This window comes from Rhinolophus ferrumequinum, chromosome 12, assembly GCF_004115265.2.
Source record: "Rhinolophus ferrumequinum isolate MPI-CBG mRhiFer1 chromosome 12, mRhiFer1_v1.p, whole genome shotgun sequence".
Lineage (NCBI taxonomy): Eukaryota > Metazoa > Chordata > Mammalia > Chiroptera > Rhinolophidae > Rhinolophus > Rhinolophus ferrumequinum.
Window position 1 is genome coordinate 6,478,347 of NC_046295.1, and position 11,953 is coordinate 6,490,299.

Consider the following 11,953-nt stretch of genomic DNA (forward strand, 5'->3'; position numbering starts at 1 on the left):
AGTAAGCTCACCACCAACCCGGAAACCAGGCGATGGGAAATGCATCCCGGAGCGAGTGTGAGACCCAGTGTCACAGGCACAGTGCCATCCCCAGCACACCGACGTGCATGAGGAAAGAGAGAGAGGTGTTTGTGCAACACAAGTACTACAGCCACAGAAATCTCGAGGTTTCTCTAAGGAGCTGGAATCTAGGGGAAGACAAGCTTTCACTGCATATTCTTTCATACTCATTTAAAAAAAAAAAAACACGTGCAAGTATTCCATTTGCAAACTCATTCAATTAACCATTTATAAATGAATAAATGCAGTTATTCCTTATCACAATGGGTAAGTAAAAGAAAAGACCAGGAGGGGGGCTGTCAGAAGCTCTTGTTTTCTGACTGCTGAACGTAAATGTGTTCTGCACAAATTCAGTTGCCTCCTGCCCTCAACTGGGTGCGATTATGTCCCCTGGGGGCTTCTGGTCACGAATGGGGGCACTCTTGCTGTCCCAGCTGGGGGGCGGGTGTCCCTGGAGTCCTGGGTGGAGGCCAGGGTGGTGGCTGCACATCCTGCCAGCAGACTCCCCGCCCCGTGTTCACAGAGCCAGGCTGAGACACCTTGTTGTGACCTAACTGCCCACTGTTGCCCCGGAGGCGATCGGTTTGGGGCCAGTTTCAATTATTAAAAAGTATTTTCTCAAACTGAACCCAAATCTACATTCTTTCTTCTTCAAGCTTTAATCCAGCACTCAGTTCCTTCCTAGCCCGAGGCCAGGAAAGCTGCTGAGTCCCAGCAGGAGAAACACACGGTGCTCTCTGGTCCCACCAATGGCCACTCCGATTCCAGAGGAGCACGTCAACAGAGAGGAAAGGAAAACCACATGCCCTGGAGAGCTGGAGAAGGACACATGGAGGGGAGGAGCTGGGGACGGGGGCTCAGCTCAGGGCCCCAGGACAGTGGCTGCCTGGCTGCTGCTCCGGGGTCTCTCCTCAGCCCACCCCACACGGCCAGACGGATCCTCGACCTGAATCCCCTTAGTCACTGCCAGTACTGCCTTCAGGGCCCTACACAGATTTTAAAGAGTGGGGCTGTGGGGGGCTGTGGGCATCGGGCACGCACCACACAGCACACCCTAGACAGAGGTGGGCTGAGGACACAGGCTCCACCTGGCCATCTGAGATCAGACAGAAAGCAGGTGTCCCTGTCCTGTGAGGTGGGGAGCCAGGTAAAATGTCCTCGGAGACCTAGCGCCTCACCCAGCCGGCCTCACGCGTCCACCTCCACGTCTAGGGCCAGGAGCGAAACTCAAATGCCTGACGTCTGCACAGTGGGCAGGCGGCAGGAGCTCTGCCAGGCAGGGGCCCAGGCGAGGCCCATGGCAGTACCAGGAGCCGACTGGGGCTGGCTACACAGCTTGCATACTGGGATCAGAGGATCACCTTCATGACACGGACCCTGGGAACTTCGAGGCCAAAAGCAGCTAACACTTCCACCCTCCAGCAGCACGGGTGGAGCTGGGGCAGGAGTCCAGCGACTCCAACCTTCCCAAGGGGCAGGCAGGGTGGAGTGCCAGATAACCCGCTGCCAGTCTTCCATCCCCAGGACCACCCCACCCTGTCTCTTTCCCCTGGGCCCAGTTGGCTCCTAGCTGGGCTCTCTCCATCCTGCTCCTCTATACATGGAACTTGGTAAAGTAGAGAATGTTGTACCCGTCTGGGTGCTGCTTTGAGGATAACACAGAAACTCCCGCCTCTGGCCGACAGCCCACGCACATCCCCACTGCCTCTCCCCTCCTGCCCAGTACACTCTGGGTCACCTGGAGTACCGCCTGGCTGCCCCAGCCACCAGGATGCCCAGCCCTGCCTGCGGGGCCAGCTGCTGGCATGTGCCGCCCAGTGGTGCAGGGAACTTGAGTCTTTGTTAGTGCTATGTCTGGGTGCCTAGAATGGAGCCCAGTGCCCTGAGGTGCTCGGCTGGATGGACTGATGGGCCCCCTTACTTGGCAGGACAGGAGCCAACCTCTGACCATCGCAGCACGTGTGCAATGCCTGGGGATTCCCAGCCACTTTGGCCTCCAGTGTGAGCACAGTCTGCAAACACAGCCAGGAACCGCACGGAACTGTCACAGCTGCTCACTATGTCTGGAGTGGAGAGTGTGGCTGGGAGGTCCCCCGGGCCCGGGCAAAGCTCCATGGGCCACTGATCAGCAGGTGAGCCAGATCAGCTGTTGGCCCTGTCCCAGCTGGATTCTCCTAAGCAGACCCGAGTCCAGTGCCCTCGGGGAGCTGCTGAGAGAAAAGGAGGAGATGACTGTTAGAAAGTGCCTGGTGTTAGGTGCAGACAAGTGGCAGGAAATGCCCCTCAACCACCACCGCCATTTTTTTATGAGCTGCAACTCCAAAACAGTTGGGGAGAGATTAGCCAGAGTTGTTAGAAATTCCAGGAAAGAGACTCCACAAGCACCAATGACAACTAATCCTTCAAGTTTCACAAAGGTAGGCAGACGGAGATTTAGGGAGAACCCACCTCCCACTCTGACATGCAGCCCTGTGCAGCTTCATGTGGTACCGTGGGGTCTACCTCTCCACAGGGTCTGGGGAGCTCTCAGGAAGCCCTACATGTCCCAGCCTTGTTCATCTGGAAGGCAGACTGGGTCAGGCTGCAGTTTCTGGATTTTTCCAGGATATCAAGTGTCATGCTACACAAGAACCTCACACCTCAGTGTCTCCTGCAGGAAAATGGGGCCTGACCCATCAAATATGTGTCATCTCTCCAGCTGAAGGCAGGTCCGCCCAGGAGCGGGGTGATGGGGCCTGGGCAGGGAAGGGCCCTGTGCCCTGCTGGGACACACTCATGTTCCAGGAAGTACTTGCTCCCTGCCCTTCCTGCTCAGGCCAGCTTCCTGGAGATTTGTACCCACACTCTGCCTTGATGGGGTTTCTAAGGGGAAAGGAAAATAAGGGACGAAGTTGCAAGGTTACAAGAAGATCTTCAAATATCAGAGTTCACATAACTGTGCTATAGGCTACTCGTATGTTGGTCTGGGATTGCCAACCGCAGGAGGTTAGGGAATCCAAGCTCAATCTGGCTGCCCCCAGGGTGAGCACTGACAGGGCTCAGACCTAGCCTCAGGGCACTCTTCAAGGCCCGTCCAGAAGCTCACACTGTCCAGCACCATGAGACCCGTGCCTAGCCCACAGTGTGTCAGGCATAAGAATGACTGAGGTCCACCCTGCACCTCCGTGTGCAGCAACAGCAGCACCTCGCTTGGGGGACTCAGCCCAGGGTGCACACGGCCAGAGACTGCCCAGAGCTTCCTTGGGGACACGGCCCACGGATCAGTCAATAGCCTAGGCTATCGTCTCAGGGCCTTGCTCACTGTTCCCGTGCCCTATTCAGCCCAGGCAGCAGTGCTGACCCATCCTGCAGGTTCAGGTCCCCGGCTGAACCCCCTGCCTTCTGGGGTTCCTGGCATCCACTGCTGTTTCAGCCCATCACGTTGTCCTGTTGACCTCCGCAAGCTGATGCTCCAGCCTCAGTTTGCTGGTCCTCCCGATCAGAACAGCCCACCACCACCAAGCCCTTGGGGGCAGGGAAGGTCAGAGAGGCCGTGTGCAGCACACCTAGCAGTGGGCCGACCCAGCCCATCGTGCCTCCCTTGACAGTCAGGATGAAGGAGATGGACACCCGCAGAGGGGACCCCCACACAATATGAGGAGCCCCCCACATGTGTAGGGAAAATGCCTAATCCAAGATGTGACAATGGCAAGGCACAACAAACACTTATGGCTAAAAAGAAAAGTAGCACCCCTCCCCCAGGAGTGCAGACACATTCTGGCCACACGGTGCCTGCGGGTGCGCAGCTGAGTGTGTGCGCACCCAGCATGTGCATGAACACCTGCACCGTGCACGTGTCTGGCTCTGGAAATTTAGTCACCACATGTTAAAAGGTAATGCTTTTTTTTTTTTTTAAAGGGGGTAAAAGTACCAGCAGTGAACAATCCAAAAAGGAAATTACAAAAATGACCCCACTTATAATTGCATCCAAAGGAATAAAATACCTACTGTGTTTCCCCAAAAATAAGACTAGGTGTTATGTTAACTTTTGCTCCAAAAGACACATTAGGGCTTATATTCTGGGGATGTCATCAGGAAAAATCATGCTAGGGATTATTTTCCAGTTACATCTTATTTTCGGGGAAACACGGTAGAAATAAACTTAACCAAGAGATGAAAAATTCATACACTGAAAACTAAAAAGCATAGCTGAAAGAAACCAAAGAAAACTTAAATCTAAATAAAAAGACATCCTGTGTTCATGGATCAAAAGACATAATATTGTTAAGATGTCAATACTACTCAAAATGTCCTGTCGAAATTCCAACAGCCCTTTTTGCAGGAACGGAGAAGACAATCCTCAAATTCATATGGAATTGCAAAGAGCCCCGAAGAGTCAAAACAATATCTTTTAAAAAGAACAGTTGGAAGTTTCACACTTTCTGATTTCAAAACTTACTACAAAGCTACAGTAACTAAAATAGTGTGGAACTGGCATAAAGAGGGACAGACAGACCAATGGAAGGGAAGAGAGTCCAGACCTCATGTACATGGTCAAATGATTTTTAACAAGGCCACCAAGATTTCAATACGGAAAGAATATTCTTTTCAACAAGTCATGCTGGGGCAACAGGATATCCACATGGAAACAAATGAAGTTGGATCCCTACCTCAAATCACATACAAAAGTTAACTGAAAATGAATCAAAAAACAAATATAAGAGCTAAAACTACAATACTTTTAGAAAAAAGCAAAGGGGTAAATCTTCATGACCTTGGATTTGGATTCTTAGATATTATACCAATAGCACAAGCAACAGAAGAAAAAGATAAATTGGACTTCATCAAAATTAAAACTCTGTGCATCAATGGACATTATCACAAAAGTGAAAAGACAACACACTAATGGGAAAATATTTACAAATTATGTATCTGTTAAAGGTCTAGTGTTCAGAATATATAAAGAACACTTACAATTCAAAAATAAATAGACAAATAACAGGTCTTCAAATAAATATTTGTACACGAATGTTCATAGCAGCACTGCTGACAATAGCCATAGGTGGAAAAAGTCCAAATTCCATAAACAGAATGGATACCCAAAATGAGTATTGGGTATCCGTACAATGGAGTATTATTCAGCCATTAAAAAAAAAAATCAATGAACTTCTGATACACACTACAACATAGATGAACCTAAAACACATTATGCTAACTGAAAGAAGCCACACACAAAAGATTACATATTGTATGATTCCATTTATATGAAATGTCCAGAATAGATAAATACATGGGGACAGAAAACAGATGGAGGGTTGTCCAGGGCTAGAGGAAGAGGAATGGAAAGCTGTTGTTCAATGGGTTTGGAGTTTTCTTTTGGGGTGATGAAAATGTTTGAGAACTCGAGAGAGGTGATGGTCGCACAGTATTTTGAGCACACAAAATGTCATAAACTGTGTGCTTTAAAATGGTTAATTTCACACCGTGTGAAATTCATGTGTAGCACGCCTAACCGTGGGCCCTGACCTGCCCCAGCATGGCTTCAACGGTCAGCGTGAAGGAGATGGAGACTCGCACTTTTTAAAATAAAAAATAAAAGGCTCGTTTCTCCATTTGCCTGGACAAACAACACAAGGGCCTTCAGTTCCTGTGCTCTGAGGTCAAAGCCAGCCATTGGTTGGAATTCTAACTATATTTTTCCATGGATGACCTATCACTTTGGGGGGAAGTGAACAGACCCTCCACCCTTAAAGCACAGGGCCAAGCCCCACTCCGGAGCACACAGTTAGGGTCACCCACCAACCCAAAAGGCTGACAACCAAGGCAGACAGCAGCAGCGGAACAAAGACGGAGCAAGAAGAGAAGGACAGGTTAAAGACAGGGACACAGCTCTACGCAGGAGGCTGGCAGAACACTGGGCACACCTGAGATACGGAGGGACTGCATAGAGCCTGGCTTCCTCACCTGGCACCAATGCCACCTTCCTGCCGAAAAGACGTTACCATCCACGTTGCATTTACGAAACCATGGACACGAATGGGGTTGTCAGTGCCTGGTATTTGTGCAGACCCTTGAGCCAGAATAACTTAAGCTGGACACATCCCCACCCTTGCACCCTGGCAGAGGTGTGTCCATCTGCCGAGGGTGAGGAGGCGCGACACCCCCTCTGCTAGAAGTAGGAGGACAGGTGGCCCACCCGGCCGACCTCCCAGGTCACTGTGGAAACCAATAAGAGGATGACCCTGAATGAACCCTGAAGCCATAACGGCCAGCCCCAGTGTAAGCCCTGCTGTACTACTGTCACATTGGTCATTTAGAAGCTGAGTGACCACTCTGCTTTCCCCACACCCACCAGTTAGGAGTTAGACTCTTCCAGCACTTTCAGTAGAGAACATTCTTTTCTGGCTGATACTCACTTCCAACAGCAAATCTCATTCTTTCAGAATAAGGCCCTGCCCTGTGGCCAGATGCCATGAGCACAGAGGTGAGGGGATGGCCTCAGAGGAAAGGATGCCCAGGGCTGGCAGGCTCCACACCAAGCCCCGAAACCTTTTCCCAATATTAGGCCATCAGCAGCCACGTCTGAGCCCAAGTGGCCCCAAACAAACACCTGAGCAGTGCAGAAGCTCATATCAAGCACACTTCCAGCCCAATATTTTCAATAAAAGCAAACATTCTTGCAATTGCAATGAGCCTGACTCCAAGTGGCTCTCTTGGAGACTCATCTCATTTGGGAAATGTCAATGGACAGGGGACTTCTCTGCCCTCTAGAAGCTGACATTTCCCCACCTCCTCCAGAACTTCTTAAATTCACACAGTGAGAATTCCTCATTTTAAAAGGCTTAATTGTTATCCCTACACATGTCCAACACGCCACAACTCCATCTCCACGTGGATAGTCCTTCCCTGGGTATTTAGGGATCTCAGGGTCTAGGATTTAAATGTCAGCTCTGATCACCCAGATTGCAGTGTTGAAGCTTGGTGGGCTCTCCTTTCCCTCCAAGCACATACATGCTCCGCTGGCCAACACGGCTGGCCATGAGCTCCACTCGGTGTCACCAGGCACCTGTGAGGGCTGAGGACCTCCGGACATGGCTCTGCCCCAAGAAGCTTAAGGGAGGGTGAGGTGGGCACATGGCAAGAGCCCACAAAGGCCAACCAGGCCTGGCGGCAATGGACACAGAGACAGGGCCCTGGCAAGGAAGGCAGGCAGAGCCCAGACAGATGGAAGGACACACAGGAATTGGAGGGGATCCACGCCAGAACCCGACCCCTTCTCCCCTCTCCGGTCCCCAACCCCTGGCCCTACCCATCATCTCTCACCTGGATACTGGCTCCTGCCCCCACCCTTGTCATCAACTATCTCTTTGGCAGCCAGAGGGGACCCCGCCAAATCCTCAGTCCTCTTCTGCGGCTCCTTTGCAGGGTCTCCTACATGGCGCCTGCCGCCTGGCCCCACTGCAGGCTGTCCCTGATGTGGCGTCCTTGCCCCCACCCCTACTCTTGGCCCCACAATGCTTCCTCACGACTCTGACAGGGCTCCCCAGGCTGGCAGGAAACTCCCGATCTACAAGTCTGACTCACGTAGAAGAAACCCTACAAGAGGCAAGAGATCTCAGGAACCCTGAAGTCAGTATGGCACCCCACAAAGAACACACACCCCATAAATTTTTACAAAGGAATAAATGAAACTTCTGTCACTGAAGAATTTACACAGCAACTTCAGCTTTCAAACTCTTTAAAATCAATTTTACTCATTTGCCTCCAAAAACACTTCAAGTTCAACAGAACAGGTGACTGAAAGAAGGCCAGTTTTAGGATGTCTGATGCTTTAACGAAATTATTCCTATTTCCCAGAGACAGAGACTCTTCACATCAGGGTGGGGACCAGGTGGTTAGACATCTGAGGCATTCCCTGGAGCAACGGGGCCACAGTGCAGACGCCTAACCACAGGCAGGGGTGGACGGCACACGGGGTCTGGTGGAAGACACAAGAAGCTATCCAGCGCTTGGCCCAAGTGGCTCTGTGGCACCCTAATTGGGGAGGAAGGTCCCCAACGTTGCCGTGGTGCCACACTTCTCTACCAGAAGAGCCAGCTCAGAAGGCACCTGGCCGCAACATCCATCCCTTCCTAGTCAAAGCCAGGTCCCAGATGAGGCTCAGTCGGTGCTAGTGATGGCGAGATGGGCTGTCCAGGTGCCCTGGCCCACGTAACCAACCATGGTCAAGATGTGGTAGAATGTGGGCTCCGGGCTTCCTGGCTAACTACGCTTCCAGCCCAGCCCAGGGGAGATGCCTTCCCAGAGAACAGGAGAAGGGGTGCTCACGGTGCTGAGGGGAGCGCACCCTGGGAGCAGGCTCTGCCCCTAGAAAGGAGCTGCCCCAACCATGCTGTCAGCTGGCGCACTGCCAGAGTCCTCCCAGCAAAGACTCAGTCACATGAGTGTGCCGTAACCTCAGAGACCCCTTTCTAATCTCCCCAAAATGGGGTGCACTGGAGGGATATGTTGGATTGCAGGTGGGACAAGACAAAACCTGTCACTTTAACAGTTATATTTATTTTTACAGGTACTGTCTATGGCAAGTGATACTAAAGTTCTACTTCAGGGAATGATACAAAGTTTCCCTCTAAAAGAAATATTCCTGGAGAGGAAGGAGAGAGAGTGAAAGGCACTGTGGGTCCTTCAACAGGAAATGGATGTTAAGGAGGAACCTGGTAAAGCAAACTTGCCGAGACCTGTAGTCTGGTTGACCTCCTACCCAGTGTTTCTGCCTCAGTTTCCACGCTCAAAACATGATCTGGTGAGAAACATTAACTTCAGGGAAGATGGGGTGACAGGGAAACTGTACCATTTTTGTGACTCTTCTGTAAGTCTAAAATTCTCTCAAAATAAAAAGTTACAAAGTACTCAAACTTCTAAAATGTGACTTGAGCTGTTGAATACTTAGTAAGCAACAGTACAAGTGATAAGTGATCATCACCTGGTCATCCAGCAGGTCATCCAGGAGGAATATGTAGAGATCGGGAAACAAGGGATCATGTCATACACCTTCCTGTTACATAGGAGAAGGGCCTGGCCCAGAGAGGTAGGGAGTTTGCCCAGGGCTGTGAGAGCCTGTGGGGGTGGGGGGGGTAGTGGGGGGGGGGACTCCAGGAGGCTGTCCAGCCTCAGGGTCACTTCTACAAGTGACCCTTGATTAGCTGTAGAGATGTGCCCTGTGACTAGGGAAAAGCACATCCCCTTTCAGACCCCAGGACCACCCCACATAGATAGAAATGAATCTGTGCTGATCCAATGATCTGTGCCTATATGGGATCACAACAAAAATCTCAGATGAGAAATAAAAAATAAGGAGATAAGGCCTCCCCAAAACAGCCCCTTTAAGGTGTCAGGATACATTTCTCCCCCTGCCTGTGCCAGGGCCAATCCAGCAAAAGCCCTCAGCCCCTATCCCCTGCCTTCCCCATCTCAAAGTCTAGCTCAGTCAGACCTGGCCTTGTCTCCTCAGCCCAATGGTGAGGGCCCCTGCCAGCCAGACAAAGGTTCTCCCAGGGCCTCACACCTCCCCCGCCTGGGCACCCTGGGAGCTCTAACAGCCCAGGAGGAGGAAGAGGCCCCTCCACTCTCAGGGCACTCAGGGCCACCTTCTCAGCATCTCTGGAACTGAGGAGCCGCGAGGGATCAGATGGCAGCTCTCACCCTTGGTCCGGCCATGAACTCTGAGAGGGTGCCAATGGTGGGTGTGCATAACAGCACTGTTCTGATCAGAGCCCAGTGTTCACAGCCCAGGCTCCGGTTCTGCGGGGTCTCTGCCGCTCTGGGCACCCACAGGAAGGCAGCCTGGCAGGCCAAGAGATTTCAGTGAGTGTCCCTGTCCCACAGAGTCCCACCCCTCCGCACTGGGGTCCTGTCACAGGGACTCAGGCCTGGTGCTGACCAGCCTGAGCAGGCCGTCACATCTGGCTGCCTGGCTCCCCACATGGGAACTGGCAGAACTAGACACCACAGCGGATGTTTAAACACCGTCCCACAGTTAAAACCAGCAGAAGGTTCTCCTCTCTGGGGATCAGGGACCACCCACTACCACACACACCTCTCTTGCCCCGGGCCCTGTTCCTGGCGGCCTCAGAGGGCAGACAGCCCGGCCCAGCCCCTGGTAGTCCAGCGGAGGCCCAAACACATGAGAACCTGTTGGAGCAGTTTGGGCAGCAGTGTCGCCTCCTCTTCCTCCTCCTCCATTTACTTCTGGGTGGGAAGGGACCTCGGCTTTTGAAAAGTAGGCGCAGGGCCAGGTCATGGCCATGGGCAAGGGGCCAAGCTTCACCTCCCCCACCCCATCTTGCTCAAAGAGCATAAGGTCAAGTCAAAACCCGGGTGTCCCTGTCTGGAGCAAAGAGGGGAAAGGAGAAACATGCCTACCAGGGAGGAGGCGGCAAAGCCACAACACCACCCCCCCCCCCCCGCACAGACACCATTCTGTCACCCACTCCCGCCCGGGGACCCGCAGGCCGCTGGGTCCAGGGGCCCGCGAGGCCGGGCAGGGGTCCCGCACGCGCGGACGAGGCCCGGGAGCTCCGGCCGCGGCGCAGGGTGGGCGCGCCGGCCGCCCCCTCCTCGGGCCGGCGTCCGCCCATCCCCGCCAGCGTCCGAGCCCGCCGCTCGCGCCTCCCCGGGCCGCGCGGGGAAAGTTCCTGCAACTTCGCGGGGGAGGCGGCGGCCGGCCTGGGCCTCAGAGCCAGCCTGCGCCCCGCGGTCAGGCGCCAGGCCGCCGGCGCCCCAACTCTCCGCCCCGCCCGCCCGGCCCCCGGGCCCGCTTTGTGCGCGGCGGCGAGGGGCGCCCGCAGGCCTGGCCCCCGCCCCGGGCACAAAAGGGCGCGCGGCCGGCGGCCGGCGGGGCCGGGCCTGCGGGACGCACGGGCCGGGCCGAGCTGGGGGCCGGGGCCGCGGCCGGGGGTCGGACTGCGCTCACCTGCCGTGGAACCAGTCCTTGCAGGCGTCGCACTCGATCATGAAGCGGGTAACGTCGTAGGGCAGCCGGCAGACGCAGTACACCGGCACCGTCGCCATGTTCGCGCCGCCCGCCCGCCCGCCGCCCGCGCTGCGCTCCGGGTCGGGCCGGGCGGGCCGGGCCGGGCGGGGGCCGGGCGGGCCGGGGCCGGGGACGGGCCGGGGGCGCACGACAGCCCGCGCGCACCCGCGGCGCGTCCACACAAAGCGGGGCGCGCGCAGGCCGCGGGGAGCCGCCCGCCGGCCCGGGGGCGCAGGGCGCGAGTGTGCGCGGGGCCGGCGCGCGGGACACAAAAGGGAATGGACGCGCGGGGGCGGCGGGCGGGCGGGGAGCCGCGGCCCCACCGAAGGGACCCCCGGCCGCCGAGCGGCCTCTACGTCAGCGCCCCGGGTGGCGCCGCCTCCGCCCGCGGCCTGGCCGCCGCTCCCGCCGCGGGAAGGCGGGCCGGGGACAGCGGGGAAGGCGGGCCGGCGACCTGCTGGGGAGAAGATGGGCCGGGGACCTGCAGGGGTGAAGGTGGGCCTGGGGACCCTTCCGGGGGAGAAGGTGGATCCGGGACCTCTCGTCGGGGTGGGGGGAGAAGGTGGTTCAGGGACCCTTCTTGGGGAGAAGGTGGGATAGGGGACCCGCCAGAATAGAAAATGGGCCGGGGGACCAGGGAGGGGGAGACGGGAGACTCGGGAGACCCCCTGCGGGAGAAGATGGACCAGGGTATGGTGGGGGGCGAACATGGGGAGGGACCTACAGGGAGGGCGGGTGAAGGGCCCAACCGGGTGGGGGGGTGGGGTTAAGGAGAGATGGGGGTACAGGAGACCCCTGGGTGGGAGGTGAGACCCCGTAGGATGCCCTTTCTCATTCAGAAGGCTGAACGACACTACTTGGCAGAACTTTGTTCTGATCCAG

At 55.2% G+C, this 11,953-nt stretch overlaps 1 protein-coding gene across 1 annotated transcript in view; it reads right to left on the minus strand.

The window, feature by feature from the left end:
- Positions 1-11,162, minus strand: part of PHF2 (PHD finger protein 2) — a 90,724-nt gene extending 79,562 nt beyond the window's left edge. The window contains exon 1 of the mRNA XM_033123420.1: positions 11,012-11,162. Within this exon, the coding sequence (XP_032979311.1) occupies positions 11,012-11,109 (98 nt within the window). The 5' untranslated portion in view covers positions 11,110-11,162. The remainder of the gene's footprint in view (positions 1-11,011) is intronic.
- Between the last annotated feature and the right edge of the window lie 791 nt (positions 11,163-11,953).